The sequence below is a fragment of the Corythoichthys intestinalis genome, chromosome 4, assembly GCF_030265065.1.
Source record: "Corythoichthys intestinalis isolate RoL2023-P3 chromosome 4, ASM3026506v1, whole genome shotgun sequence".
Lineage (NCBI taxonomy): Eukaryota > Metazoa > Chordata > Actinopteri > Syngnathiformes > Syngnathidae > Corythoichthys > Corythoichthys intestinalis.
This window is the reverse complement of record NC_080398.1, coordinates 26,811,356-26,831,182: the sequence shown is the minus strand read 5'-3', so window position 1 is coordinate 26,831,182 and position 19,827 is coordinate 26,811,356. Positions and strand designations below refer to the sequence as shown.

The following is a 19,827-nucleotide window of genomic DNA, read 5'->3' as shown; positions in this document are numbered from 1 at the left end:
TAAAGGCTGCTGTATAACTTGCTCGTTTCATCATGATGAATAAATGTTTCTTCCATGGACTGATACGGTAAAATGAAAGTGAGAACGTAAGTCGGAAATCCGTGAGAGCTCATCGCTGTCAACGCGACAGTAACAACAGGAACTATTGTTATTTGGGTTTGAGTTTCCCGAGGGACAGATATAGTTGACGGACACAGGAAGTTTGTGCTTACGTTTGTTATGGTCTGAGTTGCAGAGCTGCAATAAACGTTGACTCAAATGAGTTCAAGAAACTAAATTCTGTGCTTTATGAAGAGTGAAAAAAGCAGAATTTAACACAGACGAACTCATTCGGCCGATTAGAGTGAAGTATTACCGAAACAAAATGGTGACGTCACGTACCGTAATGGTCGGCAACGGGTCGCCGCATACGTGTCAACACAACGTGGCCATGTCAATTTAAAAAAAATCGGTTTATATATATATATATATATATATATATATATATATATATATATATTTCTGTCTCCATCCATGTACCCGTTTATAATGCGCACCATGATTTTACAAGTTGATTTTGGGGGGGAAAAGTGCGTTATATTCGGGACATTACGATATTTGACAGCGGCATCAAACGACTGTCATTAGACCAAATGAACCAAGTGGTTCAAAGCTTCATTGCTTCAAAAAGCTTCATGTGGTCATCACTTCTCCCTTTGGGGAGACAGTCAACCTCTGCTGCCACCTGCTGTCAAAACTGTTGTTGTCCAACATGCCTCTTAGCATGCATTGCAGCGCTACAGATGTACATAACAATCAAAATTCATATTCAATGCTAATTATTTCTTCAGTTACTGTTCCAGTTGTTTCATTAGTCATTTCATCAGTTATGGTATTTGGTAACACTTTATTTGACAGTGGCGCCATAAGACTCTTTAGACAATCATCATTATGACATGACGCTGTCATGAGCATTTATGAATGCTTGTAACAGATGTCATTTAGTATTATCCGGCAATTTATCTCACTTTTGAATGGATGTAAAAGGTCCAAGCTGGACATAAATGGAGTTAGTGACATAATTTGCCGGATGACACTTAATGACATAAGCATTCAGTAATGCCCATGACAGTGTCATGTCATAATTATGACGGTCTTATGACACCGCTGTCATATAAAGTTTTATCCTACTAACCTAAATAAATCAACAAATAAGCCGCGCTGGCCTATTAGCCGCAGAATTCAAAATGAAGGGGAAAAAAGCGTCTTATAGTCTGAAAATTGCGGTATATGAACTTTCAATTAACTTTGCTTTGAATTTCTCACAGGGCTATTTTTAACTTGTATACAAATATCAGTCTTTGAGCTTGGAATATGAGGTTTATTTCCACAGGAGTGCACTTTAACAAAGATGGTTATTTTTTCAAAAGCTCACGCACAAAACATTTACACATATTCTTTTCCCTATGTTTTAGAATGTCTTATGCTGCAGGCATTTTTACATGTTATTGAGCTCCCACTAATGGACTAACCTGGTGCAGAATATCAAACAAAAAAACTACTTGTAAAACCCAGTCCAGATTAGCAGCGGGTACAGTATAAAATCAGAAATGTTTTTTGTTGAAGAAAATGATCATATCTGCTTTCTCTGGCAGTAAGCGTGAGCGTTCTGGTCAGATAGTGTCTCCTGCAGTGGAGAACACACGTTCACAGGGTGTAGATGAAGCTTCAACGCATAAATATGAGAAAGCGAGATCTGACAGCAAAGGATGTCTTTCTTTCGTCCCACACGATGCAGCAGGATCCTCAGACAAAACAGCTGGTGCTCACAAAGAGTAGATAGATAAATGTCACGTATCACTGTAGTGAAGTACGTGAAAAAAAACCAAAAACTTAATGATGCACATTGATACGACGGAGTATTGGGGCCAAATTAATATATTTTCAAAAAGGACTACGAAAATAGTCGTACTATTGCTACGAGAAAAAGTCGCAAATATTAAGTAGGGGTATTATATATACCTTAGCGCAGTGGTCCCCAACCTTTTTTGCACCACGGACCAGTGTGAAGTAGAACTTTCTTTTCACAGACCGGCAATATGTGGCAGAAAATTACAGTAAATATAAAATAACACGACGGGGTGAAACACGAACATTCAGTGCAGGAAAAAAGTAACTCACCATACACTGAATCAACCTTTTTTTAACAGCATCCTCTCCTAAAACTTGACAGCAAATATCTTTGGTCGTTGGCATAATGAGTTCTTGTCCGATCATGAAAAATTTCCTGGCTTTAGCAATACGGTTCACCACGAGGTATGCTGTTCTCAGTGCAGTCGCTTTTGTTGGCTCATTCGCTAGCATTTAGCGTTTATTATGCAGAATGGATTTGGTTGTAGGCTCCTTTTCTTGCTCAGCAGGTGGCCTTTTACCTGTAAAAGATGCTGTCCAAAGTACACAGCCAACAGCAGCTAACGTTACTGTTTACATTGACTGACTCTGGGCTGCTATAGGTGTGCAAACACCCCAGTAATGGCGGCCAACCACTGGATGGCGACATACACAAATCTCTACTCGGATTAGTCAATAGAGTAGACAGGCATATTAATGTGTCCAGAGGTACAGGCCAGATTGCAGTCGTTAACAAATAATTTATTATTTCTCTGCGGCCGGTAGCAATTGCGCCACGGGCTGGTACCGGTCCCCGGCCCGGTGGTTGGGGATCCCTGCCTTAGTGTATAAATTCTTCTATTAATTATAATCTGATGTAAATGAGGCAAAATAATAAGCATTTCCTTATTTGTAAAACCAATACTAAAACAAAAGATGCTTTTAATACTGTTGATTTTAACGGAGGCAGCAACGCGCTACGTAAAGTACTTAGCTGCATTAGACCAACGTAATAATATGGCTTCTTCTCGTACTATTCCATCCATCTATCCATTACTCATCTCCCGCTTAATCCCGGGTCGGGTCGCGGAGGCAGCAGAAGACAGACGTGATTTATTGTTTTACTTACCTGGTTCTGACTGGTTAGAGGACCGGCGCAACGTGTCAAATAGACCCTACTCACATGACGTCACAACCACGCCCCCGCGCCATATTGTCCGTCAACTCGTCGTGTTGACGCATTACCGCCACGTAAATTCCTCCTATTATGGCGTGTTTTTCTGCTCGTTAACATTAATAATCAAAATGGTGAAGGCGTGTGTGGCGGTCGGTTGCAATATTAGAGAAGATAGACGGAGAGACTTGAGGTTCTACCGTATTCCGAGAGATCTGGAGAGGAGAGCGAGATGGACTGCTGCAATTCAACGAGAAAACTGGGCTCCAAACGATTACCACAGATTATGTAGTAGTCATTTTATATCTGGTAAGATGCATTTAATATATATTTAGAGGGTTTTGGGCTGACAACCACAATTAAGATCATTGCTAGGCTAATCGCAGACAACATACACTCAGACGTTGTGAATGAACTACCTGAAAATATATAATTATAAGGGGATAACGAGACAGTTGTCATACAATTAATTTACAATTTCACTATTGAGGTCAAAAGCCAAAAAATAAGTTCAACTAGGGACAATCTGGAGTAGTGCTATCGCACTTCATATTTATTACATATTATATATGTATGTAGTGAGAGTGCTATCGCTAAACCATATAAACATTAAAAGCCCTAGCTCCATTGACAAATGACATGAAATACATTAGACTTGACAGTGGATGTTAGCAAGAACAAAAGATTTTGAATTGAAAATTTCGTAACTCACCTTCCCGAGCACAAGATAGATTCCTGCCGAATTTTCGTGGACGAGGACCTGTTTCACCCAACCAGCAACGAAGTATTTATAAGCCTCCAAGCTCTTGAAAAGTTTTTCAAACTTTCGTGAGAATAGGCTGATTTTGTGTGGACAAGATAGTTGTAGGGTAGCAGATGTCAGGCAGAGACGGCGAAGACAGCGGGTCGAAAAACATCGATTTAGGCATCAAATATGGATCTGGCGAATGGATAAACTGAAGCTTTTCCACATAACGCCTTTTATGCAACGCATCCAATGAGTTTACAGCGTCAGATAACTCCGGGGCTTCCATGAATTGCTCTATAAATTGCACGACTAATTGAAACCATTGAGAATAGGGTTTAAAAATGACGGACAATATGGCGGCCGGATACAGCGACACGTCATTTTGTGACGTAGGTGAGTAGGGTCTATACTTGGCACTTGGCTATGCACTACTCGGCACTTGTATTCCATGAAGCCGGAGGTGTTTAATCATATTGGTCGTGTAGCCATCTTTGCATGATTTAGCTGCGTTGCAAATGTTCGACTGAGCTGACCGGTCATTTTTCTTTGTGAAGTTGAGCCAAACCTTTGAGCGCCGCCGCACAGTGTCTACGATTGAAATCAAGTTGCAATGTACAAACACACACTTCATGTGGCTGCTTCTTCGTAGTGTTTTGCAGCTATTTTTTCCGGTCGACGGCCAGGGCATTGAAACTTGGAATCGAAATTTTAAAAAAATCGAACGGTTCTCTGAGAATCGGAGTGTTAGTCCCAGATCCTACCGATGCCCGATGCTATTTTTAAATGGGTACCCTATTACAGAGCCCCAAACATGACATGAATGGGGGGGGAAATGAACTCGCACACAATCAAATTGCTTGTACGCACGAGCTACTACTTTGTGTGAATGAACAAGTACTTTGTGTGACGTAGCAGCTCTTGCGCACAAGCCCCCCCCATTCATGTTATATCTAGGGCTTTGTACCCTATTAATGGCTAAGTATGCAAATCACAAATTTCTTCGACTTCTTATAATGGACAAAATAATGAGTGCAGCCAATTTTGTGACTCCAGATATACACACGCACATACACAATGATAATGTCAACATAGGGGGCATGAAAGTATTACTGATCTGAGATGCTTCAGTTTGAATGACATTGATAAAATGGGTGTGCAATTTTTAGAAATACCGGTCCTAGCTTTTATTTACCTTTTTCTAAACTATCATACATCAGTAAATGAAATTCTATGTGTGGATTATGCAAGATTTTTTCTGCTGTGATGCACATTGTAAAATTGGTGCAAGATTTTTTCTGCTGTGATGCACATTGTAAAATTGATTGTCTGTTGCTTAAACACGTTGGCAGCTATTGAAACGAAACATGAAGGAATGAAACATTCATCAAGCTTACATGCGGGGACTACTACTACAACTACTACCAGCCCAGCACTTTTCTAAACTAAGGGTTGGGACGCTGTAGACAAGATCTTGTCAAAAAATGTAGTTATTAGAGTTTAACAGATTGTGGCTCGTCACCGTGTTGCAATTATGCATTGTGGCTCAGAAAGTGGAAAGGCAATTAAATGTTTTACACTCGTGTCAAGAACTTGACTTGAAAAACACTTTAATGGATTCTAAAGTCAAAGTAATGCTGGTGCCCTACGGCTAAGTTGGAAGCCGATGTTCTTTTTGATGTGTTTAATTATAATGCTCGACAATGCACACATTTTGGTGTTTGGGAAATGTCAAACATTCACTTCCTTTCTGTTGCCTCATTGCCCTCTTAGTGTTTCCAACCTGATAAGTTCCCCCTAATTGTCTCCCACACAAACACCTCCACTGTCCTGAAAGCAGCTGCAGCCTTGCGGCCTTCAGATAAGCGTATTAAGAATTAATTACCCCGTTCATTGCTTCGGTAAGCTGCTGCATTGGCGTGTGCAAGTGCCGTGTACTCGTTTCTGATCTTCTGCCAGAAATCCTACTCCTTGGCATAAATGAGCAATGGTAATGAGTTTCTGAGTTTGATTGAGACAAACTTTTTTAAAAACTGGTTCCTAAAATGATCAAAATGGGGCTCGACTGAACTTGAACACAACCCCAGTAAGTATGAATGGGATGGGGGGGGGGGGGGGGGCGCTATTTCAAAGTGTTTTGACTTTGAATGTCCCCCATCTGATCAAATGATCGGAAATCGGGCAGATCAGAACTGAACAGAAGTGAACTAAACGTGAAGTTGTTCCCCTTTACAGACATCCAACAAGGCAATTGTGTTTTTTAAAGCTTTTTACTTCCTTCACGTTTGGCAATTTATAAAGCTGTAACACACATACAGTGGGGCAAATAGGTATTTAGTCAACCACCAATTGTGCAAGTTCTCCTACTTGAAAAGATTAGAGAGGCCTGTAATTGTCAACATGGGGAAACCTCAACCATGAGAGACAGTATGTGGAAAAAAACTGAAAATCCCATTGTTTGATTTTTAAAGAATTTCTTTCCAAATTGGAGTGGAAAATAAGTATTTGGTCACCTACAAACAAGCAAGATTTCTAGCTGTCAAGGAGGTCTAACTTCTTCTAACGAGGCTCCACTCGTTACCTGTATTAATGGCACCCGTTTTAACTCATTATCAGTATAAAAGACACCCGTCCACAACCTAGGTCAGTCACACTCCAAACTCCACTATGGCCAAGACCAAAGAGCTGTCGAAGGACACAAGAGACAAAATTGTAGACTTGCACCAGGCTGGGAAGACTGAATCTACAATAGGTAAAACGCTTGGTGTAAAGAAATCAACTGTGGGAGCAATTATTAGAAATGGAAGACATACAAGACCACTGATAATCTCCCTCGATCTGGGGCTTCTTGCAAGATCTCACCCCGTGGAGTCAAAATGATAACAAGAACGGTGAGCAAAAATCCAAGAACCACACGGGGGGACCTAGTGAATGACCTACAGAGAGCTGGGACCACAGTAACGAAGGCTACTATCAGTAACACAATGCGCCACCAGGGACTCGAATCCTGCACTGCCAGACGTGTCCCCCTGCTGAAGAAAGTACACGTCCAGGCCCGTTCGCGGTTCGCTAGAAAGCACTTGGATGATCCAGAAAAGGACTGGGAGAATGTTTTATGGTCAGATGAAACCAAAATATAACTTTTTGGTGGAAACACAGGTTCTCTTGTTTGGAGGAAAAAGTATACTGAATTGCACCATACCCACTTTGAAGCATGGGGGTGGAAACATCATTCTTTGGGGCTGTTTTTCTGCAAAGGGACCAGGACGACTGATCTGTGTAAAGGAAAGAATGAATGGGGCCGTGTATCGAGAGATTTTGAGTGAAAATCTCCTTCCATCAGCAAGGGCATTGAAGATGAGACGTGGCTTGGAGTGGCCTAGCCAGTCTCCAGATCTCAACCCCATAGAAAATCTGTGAGGGAGTTGAAAGTTCGTGTTGCCCAACGACAGCCCCAAAACATCACTGCTCTAGAGCAGGTCTGCATGGAAGAATAGGCCATAATACCAGCAACAGTGTGTGAAAAGCTTGTGAAGAGTTACAGAAAATGTTGGGCCTCTGTTATTGCCAACAGAGCGTACAGAACAAAATATTGAGATGAACTTTTGGTAATGACCAAATACTTATTTTACAGCATGATTTGCAAATAAATTCTTTAAAAATCAATGTGATTTTCAGTTTTTTTCCCCACATTCTGTCTCTCATGGGTGAGGTTTACCCATGTTGACAATTACAGGCCTCTCTAATATTTTCAAGTGGGAGAACTTGCACAATTAGTGGTCGACTAAATATTTATTTGCCCCACTGTATGTATACTTATGTTCAAAATGCCATGCATTTTAACAATAAGCTACTTGACACAAAACAATTGGTGTTAAAATGTCCATGTAGCCTGATCAATATGTAAATTTAGTAGATTAAATTAGCCTAATTTGCCTAACAAAAGTCCGCTATCTTAAATGCTACGAATGCTAACATATTTACAATTCTTGTCGCTCACATGTAATTCCACAAACTGTAGATGTCAACTTAATTACAAATACATACACAAACATCTATTAGCTGAAACAAGTTACAACTATATGTGGGCCAAACCAGAGCGCAGCTGTCCTTTATCCATATCAGACGTCTGAGTCTAATTCTCAGTCGTAAGACGACAGTCCAGCTAGACCCAACTTTGCCACCACAGGGCAGTGTATCCTCCATCATTAAACAAAATACAATACTTTTGGACTTATTTGGAGTTATTTAGGGGTACTTTAAGGGTTAATTCCGACTTCCACGGAAATTTGGTTTACGTCGCTTGCGTAGGAACGAAACTCCTTCCTAACCCGGGGGCTACCTACATATATTAACTCTACTGAAACAAACTACTAGGCCTATAAAGTATAAAAGGCCTCAGCGATATATCAATTTTAACAATTAATGCAATTTTTTTTCAAGCTCCAAATAGAGATGCTTATTTTTCTTCCCACAAAGCACACGCACGTGATTGGTTTATTGCTTTACAGCAACAGTCATACATGTGTGCAATAAAATGGGAAGAAAAAATACAAGTATTTGAAGCTGATAGTGATAAAAGTGACTAGTAAGTCTTTAATTTAATGCAACTGTTAGGAAGTAAGATGGCTGCAGGGGACAGGATGGAAATCCAGTAGCAGTAGTATTCAATAGATTATTCAATGAGAATGACTTTATTACTTTGATAGCACAAATAAGGGGAGATGAGGGAAAAACGGGGAAAAGACATTATTCACGACTAGGCATGTGCTGGTATGAGATTCTGACAGTATGATAACCTTAAACCAAATTATCACGGTTTCACGGTATTGCAATTACAGCTCTAAAATGTGTTACTTTGAGATTTGGGTTTTTCAAAAAAAAATTCCATTGAACAGAATTTTTATTTTTCAAAACAGATGAGCAAATTGGAACATAAGTATAATGTTAAAATAAAATTTAAAAATAACAAAAAACTGAAATATTCTAAATAAAATGAATGCCTTTAGGTGAGCCTAATCCCGCAGGCACAGCTCAACATTATTACCATCAGAGCAAAAATAATGATTTTCCATAAGAAGCACGTGTGTATGACTTGTATCCTGTTTACATTATACACACACTCTTAACACACGGTTGCCAGAGAGGGGGGAAAAAAAAAACGTTTTACCACTGCTAGATACACTTAAAACGCTGGAGTTAACTCTTGTAGCTGGTGGGAAACATTCATGACAGTGTTTACTAAACATTAATTTTGTATAAATGCGAAATCATAGTGGAAGTATTGCGTCTCCGGCAGCCACCCTCCGCAAACATGTTTTACTTGTCGGATGGCCATCCTCCTCTAAGCTGCAGCCATCTGTAACTTTGCTGTAGCCCAAGTATTCCCATACAAGCGATTTCGTTTTCTCCGATGGGGGGAAAATGTTAAGGAGTTTCACCTTCTCCATCAATCGTGTTGCACAGTTGACTCACTGACACAACAACCAGTGAGGCAGGGTTGAGCCTTGCAGCTGCAAGCGAGGGATATCTCCTTGCATTTTTGGGACAAAAAATAGCTAATACCATAAGGACGGTGCGACGGAAAATTTTTGCGGTTTTGAAACTGACATTTTCATAGCACGGTATACCTTGAAACCGGTAATCTGCATGATATTCAAGACACAAGGTGTTTTTCTTTTGTTCAGCATTTAACAAGATATTAAAAAAACACACTTGTTTTGAGTTTTCTGACTTTTGTACTTACTGTTTCCTTTAAAATAGGGTGGGAGGAAACTTATAAAAAGTAAAATAAATTTGAGATAATCACTAGGCCATGCACAATATGGCTACCCTTCATTGATTGTGCCATTGCTCAACTTTGGTGGCGAGGTGTCTCATTATGCTTATATGACATCCTCTCCTCACAGACTCAGTGACGAGGTCCCCTCGGTGAGGCAGACAGCCGTGACAGTGCTGACTCAATTGGTGCTTAAGGATGTGCTAAAGGTCAAAGGGCAAGTCAGTGAGGTGGCTGTGCTGCTAATTGATCCCGAGCCCCACATCATCAACCTGGCCCTGAACTTCTTCAACGAGCTGTCCTCCAAGGTGCAAACTCGCACAGGTTTGAGTTTTCAACTAATTACTAGCTCACACATTGCTGCCTGCCAATCAGGACAATGCAATTTACAACCTGCTACCGGACATCATCAGTCGACTGTCTGACCCGGAGAGAGGCATGAGTTCAGAGGACTTCAATACGATCATGAAGTGAGTTGATTACATTTCTCAAAAATTGCTGAGGTCCTCTAGGATTTTTGAATAAAACTAAAGAGACAGCAATCGACGACAAATTGGTCAACAATAAGTTAACAATATTTGTGTGTTTAGGCAGCTTTTCTCCTACATCACCAAGGAAAGGCAAAGTGAATCTCTAGTGGAGAAATTGTGTCAACGGTTCAGGACTGCAAGGTGAGGACGATCGTCACCCAACCCACCATTTTCTTGTTTTCGTCATCTTTGACAGCGTCCTAGCGTGGTGTCTTTGTAAGCATGCAGCGGGGTGGACGCGTCGATAATTAGTTTTGTGCGTGTGAAGAGCCAACATGACATTTAGTGCCAGTTCACTTATTAATCACGGTAGAATAACCTTCACTCATCTTGTCATGGAGGCCTTCTTGCAAGCGGTTACAATGGAGGTGGAACAATGGGGCAGGACCTGTGCCTTGGATGCACCTCTGACTCATCCGTACTTAAAGGAAGGACATTTTACATTACTCATTGGCAAAGTGAATTAGAGACGGTAAATGTGATTTGGTCCAAATGCCAGTACAAAGCCGAATCCACGAGTAAAAGATCCAGAATGGTGTTCCATTTGCATAATTTTTAATCCGATTGAGTCCTCGGAATTTATCTATCTTCTCCGCAGGACGGAGCGTCAGTGGTGCGACTTGGCTGTCTCGCTGTCCCTGCTGTCCATGTGCGAGCGTGGCTTTAAGAGGCTGCAAGAATGCTGGGAATGCTACAGCGACAAGCTGACTGAGCCCGGTGTCTACCAGCCTCTTCTTGCCGTAACGGCAAAGCTGCGCCGTGGAGCCAAAATCCAATTCAAGGTGCTGCAAATAAACCCCTCTCATGATTGAGTAAAGGAGATCATCTATTCATGTTGGCCCAATCATACAACATCTAGATCAGTGGTTCTTAACCTGGGTTCAATTTTTTTGAAAACCGATATCAATAACTTCCTGCTCGATATGATAATAGATATATATTGTGCATATGCTATATTTTAATATATATTTTGAACACCTGTTGGTCAAAAATGCTAGAGGTGGATTCAGCATAGATTTGCCTTTGATCAAACCAGAATTTTCATGATGACATGAACAATATTATAATGAACGAAACAAAGACAAGAAAAAGTTTTGGCTTCAAGTAAAGTTGCCCATATTTATTTCAAATAAATATAATTTGAGTCAATCAAAATCAATCAGTCAATATTATTGTCGATGTGTTCCCCTGAAAAATGAGCACTGAAATAAAACAAGCATAAGCCCAACAGGTATTGTGCTTTGTCAGCAGATAAAAATTTTGGTGCAACAGAAGAGGAGCCTTTTGTCGTCTTGTTCCATTAACAACTTTCTTAACCTGGTAATTGTAGGACAGCAAGCCTATCAATAACCAAAAGGCCTCTCAAGAACTAGAAAACATAAAATAATATAACGTAAAATGCAAACATTTGCTAATTGCCATAATAAGGTTTATCACTCAGTGACGGAAAAATACTCTATAACAGTAACAAATTTGCATACTGGCAAAACAGGACTGGAAACGAGCGCACACATCCCAATAAGCCTGAAAGATATATAGTTTACATATCGCCATCGCGATGTGCGCATGCGCAATAGTCCCATCGCAAGGACGTGTGAGTTGTTTTTGTTTTGTTTTTTTTTATTCCACAAACTATGCGCTCGCACAGCCTCCTTCCCTTCCTCTCCCAGCTCTTTGTTCCTTAGTCACTGTGGCACTCGCCTATTAAAGCTAACGATGTTGACAAATGGTTGTCTTTGATCTTGCCAGAGAAGCAGACTTCACATGCGCCTCATACGTCAATCATTGTTTAACTTGTTAAATAGTTGCTGCGCAAGGAAGAGCCCGCTGGAATGAATGTGTGTGTGTGTGTGTCGAGGCGTTCGAGGCAGCCAGACATGTTGTCGTGGCAATAAAAGCTAGAAGTGATCTTGAGGAGTTTGTAATTTCTACATGTCACTCCAGGAATCGCAGCCAAGGTAGGCAAAAAGAAGCATTTAATAAAGCCAAGCATTTTTCCATTACAGTACTTTATTCTTGTTTAAAAATGATTCGGTGGGACAGTAATGTTTAAAACTCATCATAATTATTACATTTGAAGTGCTTGAAAACCATTTATTAAAATATATAATAATTAAATAAAAATTTTAAATCCCCCAGAATTGGGGGGGGGGGCGCTGCTTTGCGGTTTTTCAACTTATCTGCGGTGGGTCCTGGTCCCCACTAATCGCGAAAAACGAGGGATCACTGTACAGTACACTGTGGTCACGGTGAACCATCCAAAGTCTTTCCAAACACCTATTCAAGTCATCTAGTGAAAATTTCTTTAAAAAAATATATATGTAATTATATACATTTTTAATATCGCAAACCCCCCAAAAACAGCAACAATAGTTTTTTCCAATATTGTTCAGGCCTACATCCCGATCCACCAACACCGTGCCAAAAATATGATATATTATCAGGTTTATTCATGTTATAGGAGTTATTGGGATGATGTCATAATTCCTATTATAACTCCTTGTGCTGTATCTGATGGAAGGAGATACTGTTTTGCTCAGTGGAAGGTTGACTCGCACTCGGTATGAAGAAGTATAACAGACTGATGGGCACTGTGGACTCAAATTTTGACCTGTTTAAAAACATGCTGTCAAAATGAGAAGAAAGTTGAACGGGAATCTGTTAGATATTAGCTGAGATATATTGGTTTTGAATTTGTTTTAAATTTTTTTATTATCTTATTCCAAAGGGTTCCGTGAATGCCTATGTAAAACTCGTGGGGTTCGGTACCTTTAACAAGGTTAAAGACCACTGATCTAGATGTTCTGAACAGTGTGCAATGAGCTCGTTATTTCAGTGGCATAAGATACGATACTACTTGACCTTGACTTTACAATTTTTTTTTTTTTTTTTTTTTACAATTCAGTGCTATTTTTAAGTTATTGTAAGGGTAACATAATTTGACATACAGTACAAATATACTGAGACAAGTTTTAAAGAAATAACAAATGACCACTCAGTTTATATATAAACAAGTTTCCGAGGTACATTTCTGCTCGAGACTTCCGTTTTACACTTTCTCTAACCAAAACAACAGTGGAGCTGGAATGGCATCACTCATAAAAAACCCTCAAAAAATACAATTTGGAAATACTGCATCCATCTGCCATCATCACGACATGGGAGGACAACGTGTTCATGAAGGCAGATGTGGAACCAAGCCCATGCCACCACAAAGACCAGGTGTTTATGTAGCCTTCTTGCTGCTGTGTTACGGAAGGTATGTTCTTCCTATAGCTGCAGTTTCATGTGTCCACTGCTCCAAAAATACTAAAGCTAAAATCTTGCGCATGAAACGACTTGTCGTCTTTGATATTCTTATTACGATGATAATTGTAACTATATTATTTACTAGAACTACTGTACTGCTGTGGCTGCAACACATGCTATCTTCTGCTAGCCTGTTGCTAATCAGTACGTGTAGGATGGCACAATTATGTTCAATTTGACTACAATCCTGTGTTTTGCGTCACAGTTGAGACATCATTAGCTTTGCTAAATCTAGTTATACAACGATAAAGAAATGGAAAAACCCGTCTACTATAAGTCATACATGGGCTTCTTACCCCAAAATGCATAAATGCAAGTGTTACAAGTTTGTTCGTTTGTTTACAGGTGGAAAATGCTGTAAGGCAAGGGAAGACAACTTGTTGTGCTTCACAACAACACTTACTGTATGTTGATGGACCGAGACTATGTGCATTCTACTTTGATGATGAAAGGCTCGACTTATGCTCCACCTTCGTTAATGTTTTTCTGTTTTCTAAATTATCATTTATTGACCTGTTTTGCACGTGCACCAATCGTTTTAAATAAATCAAGAAATTGGAATCATGTTGTCCAAAGGTTTTTTTCTAATCAATATCTGCTATAAAAATGACATACTATTTGTGCTCATATGTACATGTGTGAGGAGCTCATAATACCATGACTATAATCTAACCAGATGAAAAATACCTTGTAGGATTTCCTTGTAACAACAAGATCTGTGTCAGCCCTTCTGCAATAGGTAACTGTAATATTGTTTGTAATTTTGCCTCATTTTGGTCACTCAAGTGGCCAGCGTATCAATCTACACCTCATGTTACCACAGGCTGCAAAGATTGTTAGAATTTTGTCCAGGAACGATCAACGAAGTGATAAGAACAAACTTCAACCGCACTTCATGTTGTTCTGTGTAAACCGGAAGTACGTAGCAGAAAATGGCAAAAATGGCGCCGTCCATGTTTCGCTCAGGAAACTTGTCTATGAATCACATATATTATGTATTTCCTGTATTATTATTGTGGAAAAATTGGACTAAGACTATTAGGACTAAAAATACAATAGTTTTCCAAAGTACTAGTAAATGTTTGCAAATATAAATTTTGTATTCATCACAAAGATGACCTATGTTTATCAAGGACCTCTTTTGTTATTTTTTATTTAAACAATTTAAATTTATTGGCTTTTACGGTTGCTAATGTGTCACAGAGCCAAGTGGACGAGTTTGAGAAGCGCCTGACTGCAGTCCACACGCGAGGCCTGGAGAACGTGGAGAGTCCCGAGATGGATGAAGAAAATCAAGAAGACGCTGATAAAACGGTCTCTCGCACACCGAGAGGTCAAGCCAAATCAAAAAGAGGTCTGTTGATATCCGTCATGATCCAAGGCAATCAAAATACAGTTCCGGTTACAACTTGGGCCATGTCACTCGATCCAGGTCAGTCGAGGAAGACTGTTTGCCATCGCAGCGACGACAGTTTTGTCACGCCTCGGAAAACTCGCAAGTCAAAGAAACGCATCATCACCTTCAACAGTGATGAAGAGATTTCTGAAGAAGGTAAGTCTACCTGTTAAAAATAACAAGGAAGTTGTATGTACATGCTGTAAAATAACATTGTTTGATTGTTCTATAACTGGGATTTCACTAGTTTCTTTTTGTGTAGGTAAATCTACCACAGAAATCTGACCCGACGAGACCCGTTACTAACTAAACTCGAATCATTTCGCCGCAGTGTTTCGCATTATGTTACAAAGCCACGCTAAAATTGATCTGTGTGTTTCAGAAGTAACAGTCCCAAAATCCACTGAGATGGATTCGTCCTACTTTTTTCATCATGTTCTAATCTTTCTTTCATCAGATGCTGTGTTGTCGGAAAGCGAGACCCCGAAAGTCACGACGCCGATTGCCCGCACTTCTCGACGAGCTCGCCTCAGAAACTAATTTTTTAATTATTTTTTTAACTCTTGTTTGTCCATTTTTTTTTTTAAATATTTCCTTTCTCCACCTTTATTGTACATTTTTAAACAGAGACCCAACTAGCATGCTGATCATGTGTCTGTGTAGCATCGACATCATGTAATAAACCAGGACTGGTTGCTTTAAATCCCTCAAGTGCGATCCTTGTACCACATCATCGGGCAATTAATGTCTTTGTTACAATTTGTACTTTTACACCAGGGTTTTCAAAGTGTGCTCTATAACAGGTTGTCAAACTCCTTGTCGCAGTGTACAGCGTAGTTGCGGTTTACTTCGTGGGGACATTGTGTCTGCCAACTACAAGGTCCGCCGTAATTGGCATAAGTATATTTTCTCGTAATGAAAAAAGTATTTTCTCTTTTTACAAGCATTTATTCTCTTAATCAACATGAGATGATGACATATTACGTAATGAATAATTAAAAGCTGGCCAGCCCGGACAAATGAGCCCCATTCAGGTGCCTTTGAGAAGATCTGCCCCGAACTCTCAACGCATACACTTTTTCTTATTTACAATGCAAATGGGCAGGCCCTCATGTTAACACATGAAGTGGCTCACAAGAAGTGGAATTTTACTAGGCAGCTGTGGGGCAGTTTCCATGGTGACTCTGCGACACCAAAACGCAATGACTGTGTTGAGGAATGGCCTCACCTTCATATAGTGTCTGCGAAAACGGAAGGCGAAGACACAAACCGTTGAATCCGGGCTCCAAAGTGAAAGGATTCGATTGCGGGGGCTTGCTCCGCATCCATATCAATGGAAAGCTCCCGCGCCGATTGCGTCAGCATTCGCACACGTCACATTGGGCGTGTGCAGCAGTGCTACGAAACATTAAAAATGGCAAATGACCGAATGCCATTGCTAGGAGTGGGCAGGTATGTTATCTTCCGGGCTGAAGAGGCTGTTGGGGTCAAAGTGCATTATTGGCTGTTGCCTTGTAAATCTGCACTGTCCCCTAGGGCCTGGCATTAATACTACATTGTTTTCACACGGAATTGTGACATTGTTTGAATGGAGACGGAACCATATAAATGCAAATTTGACGTTTTTCGTATTCCCGGAGAGTCACCATGTAAACGGGCCCTGTTTTAATCTGTTAATTACCTCGCTTCAGGGAAAAAGCTGAGAGCTGTGCAAATCATATTCGATACAAAATGATATAGAAATGAATGCACTAAGTACAATGAACTAACATTGGAACAAATATCTCTACATTATTCAATTTTTTTCTTATTTGTTGGATAGGTTGGAGGCATGGATTGAAATTGCCTTTGAAATTTTGGTTGGATAAATGTTACTATGCTTTCAAAAAGCACTTCAAAACCTCTTTTGCTCTTGTGTTAAGCGATTGGACATCATAAATATAACGGTATATCTGAAATGACAAAGATGAAGAATTTTTTTATTACTATCAACATTATTGCAAGCAAAAGAAAATATATAAGATGGTCATCAATAAATAAAGTGAAATTTTCAGTATGAGGACTTCTATTACAGATATAAGCTTGCTTTTTTAAAAAAAAATTCTTTTATCATTATTATTATTTTTCAACGTGGTCTCCCAGCACTGTCACACACTTCCCATCTGTGCACAAACTTCCCTCAGCGTAAAACTCTTCGGACTGATGTCTCAGCCAGCCTCTCGCAACACTTTTGCCATTTTTTTCAGACATTTTTTCGTCTGAAACGTGGCACCATACACAGTTGACATTCTCCTATGAATTTTAACTGGTTTGCACCCTTCAACCAAAACATTGACAACTGACGGCTGTACATTTCTGGAGCATGCTTCTTGGTCGGCCATCTTTGTTAATCGCCAAAACTCTCCCAAAAAATTTAATCTGGAAATTCAAGTGAAAAAGAAGTAAAACAAAGAAAAAAAGGAAGCTTCTAGCTTTATATATACCGAAACTTTCACCCCATTTATTGAATGACCATCGTAGTTACTTATGGCGAACCCTGCAGTGCTGCCGCGATTAATCACCTAATCAACTGGAAAATAAAAATATTTTAATAGTAAAGTCATTGTTTAGAGATATTGTTGATTTCAAAATGCTTCAAACCTCGCCCACACACTTTTCTGGGGGGGGGGGGGGTGCTGACGTGTGAGGGTAGGCAGCGAATGATGAACTAATTTAAATACACACCAGAGAATGAAAAGAGCAACATGATTGGACATCTAACATCAGTGGCACTGAAAGAGTAATTATCGTCATGCATTTTTTTCACCCTTTGAAAACCACTGATTTGTCTCAAAAATGGCTTTTTCTGTGTTTGCTCACTTTGCATGTGCTTTTTTATTGCAGTTTTCACCCAGCCATCACATCAGCAACTCTTTCTCATTATTTACTAACAATCCCCATCATTCATCCCACTTGCAGCTTTCTAGCAGGTTGACCTGACCTCACTGATCAATCATTTTTAGGTCTGCCTGGTGATTTATTTTTCCTCTTCACTCTCCTGTTGCCTACTTTTTTCTTTTTTTAATTCCCTCCCACGGCGCTCCTCTGCTGACATCAGAGCACGGTAGTTTAACCCCCTCCCCTTACTCACCACCTTCCTCTCACTCTCCCATGATTGCTAATCTCTCTCCTTCGCCTACATGTTGTCCTTTCCCAAAAAGATGAGAGGGGTGAATTTTTCTATGTAGGTATTTCTGAACGGTTATGTAAAGCCACTTTCCAAGCACTGGTTTTGCAATACGGCTCTGTCATCGATATGACCTTATTGAACAACCATGATTCTAATATTTCACCTTTTACAGTAGGTGATACTTTATTAACAGATTGGTCTCAAACATTTGGCCTGGGGACCAATTGCAGCCCACGGGACAGTATTTTGCGGCCCTTGATATATATATATATATATATATATCTTTTAATCATTTATGTGTCTCGGGTAGATGCTAAATAGTTGAGACCGTTAATTAATAATACTAAATAATAAAATACATATGTACGATGGGATGGTAAAAAAGTGGTTAACACGTCTGCCTCACAGTAACCGAGCATGGACGTCGCCAGACATATTTCACTAAGGCACACGCCCCAGTATTGATCTGCAGTGCCCCAGTATAAATTTTGCAGGTAAAAATTATTTTTGTAGTAAGTCTAGATAGCATAATCTATCGAAAGTGCCTATTTAATGTGATCATATTACTCTGTTCACTCCATAGACACAATCTGCACATGGGTATTTTCATTTATGAAGGTAACTTTGGCTGTGATAAGCATATGAGTTGACACTTCCGCGAAGCACCTTCGAGAACTTTGCTGCGTTCAAGTGTGTCGGGAGATCCAAGTTCTCAAATTGGAAAATCGTTCTGATGTGTTGTAATGTGGGATAAAGACATGATTGCTACAAAGAAGACTAGCCTGTTTTAACGCTTCAACGAATCATCACAAGTTGAGTGACTGCATTTTTTTTTTTAAATTTAAATATTCCATCAACACGTGAATGCAACATCAATATTGCGGTGCTCGTGCCAATCATACAGTCAACGGTTAAATTACACCTTCCCACCTTAGATTCAAAACGGCAAACATGTTGGAGCGTCTTTAATTTACTGTTTTTATAATACTTTTAATTTAAAATATATGTTCACGTTTTTGTGCCTGCGTGGACGCCATTGCTTTGAGTGGGCGGGTATGTTGTCTTAAAACTGCACTGCTCCCTTGGGCATGGCATTAATACTCCATTGTCTTCACGCGGACTTGATATAGCGTTCGAATGGAGACGGAACCATAGAAAATGCAAACATGAAATGTGTTGCATTCCCATCAGCATTAAATGTACTGTACAAAAATTTTAATACCTACAATGATATTACAGGAAATATAAGACAATCTTAGACCTTAATTACACAGATTGTAATTCAATACGTTTTAAATGCTTTTTAAGGCTATGCAGGAAGCCTGCATTCATGCAAACACTCAAACCTAGAGAAAATTTAGTGTTCAACCAGCCTATTGCGCATGTTTAGGGGAAGTGGGAGAAAATCGGAGTACCCAGAGAAAACCCAAGCAAGCACGGAGTGAATATGCGAACTCTACACAGGAAGGCCGGAGCCCGGGATTGAATCTTTGGTCTCGAAAGCAGGGGCGTCACTAGACCTAATACAATACTGGGGCACTGGCGAGCAAGCAAAAAAAAATTTTTTTTTTGTAGCGCTTATTTATCATAAAAAGTCAGAAATAGCGCTTTACACTATAGATAATCAAACCACAAACGTTTCTCTAAAGTTTTTTTTTTTTTTTTTTTTTTTTTTTTTTTTTTTTCAGCCGTCAGTATTCATAATGAAAATTGGGATATCCCTTGTTGATAGTCAATTCACCTCTGCTTTTGCTCATCAACTTTCATCTCTCCTTAACCTCTTCCTTTCCTCTGCAGCTCTACTTTGTCTGGAAACAAATAGGGATATGACACTGTAACTGTTGTGCATTTAATCA

At 39.8% G+C, this 19,827-nt stretch overlaps 1 protein-coding gene across 3 annotated transcripts in view; it reads left to right on the top strand.

The window, feature by feature from the left end:
- The window catches only part of ncapd2 (non-SMC condensin I complex, subunit D2), a 63,534-nt gene that overhangs the window by 39,597 nt on the left and 4,110 nt on the right, over positions 1-19,827 (top strand). For 2 of the 3 annotated variants that reach the window (XM_057834530.1, XM_057834529.1), the window contains 7 exons: positions 9,698-9,875; positions 9,943-10,037; positions 10,158-10,238; positions 10,696-10,879; positions 14,610-14,760; positions 14,839-14,958; positions 15,260-18,821. In XM_057834530.1, the coding sequence (XP_057690513.1) occupies positions 9,698-9,875; positions 9,943-10,037; positions 10,158-10,238; positions 10,696-10,879; positions 14,610-14,760; positions 14,839-14,958; positions 15,260-15,342 (892 nt within the window). In that variant the 3' untranslated portion in view covers positions 15,343-18,821. Of the gene's footprint in view, positions 1-9,697; positions 9,876-9,942; positions 10,038-10,157; positions 10,239-10,695; positions 10,880-14,609; positions 14,761-14,838; positions 14,959-15,259; positions 18,822-19,827 lie in introns of those variants that run through there. The other variant, XR_009063024.1, reaches the window with a different exon arrangement.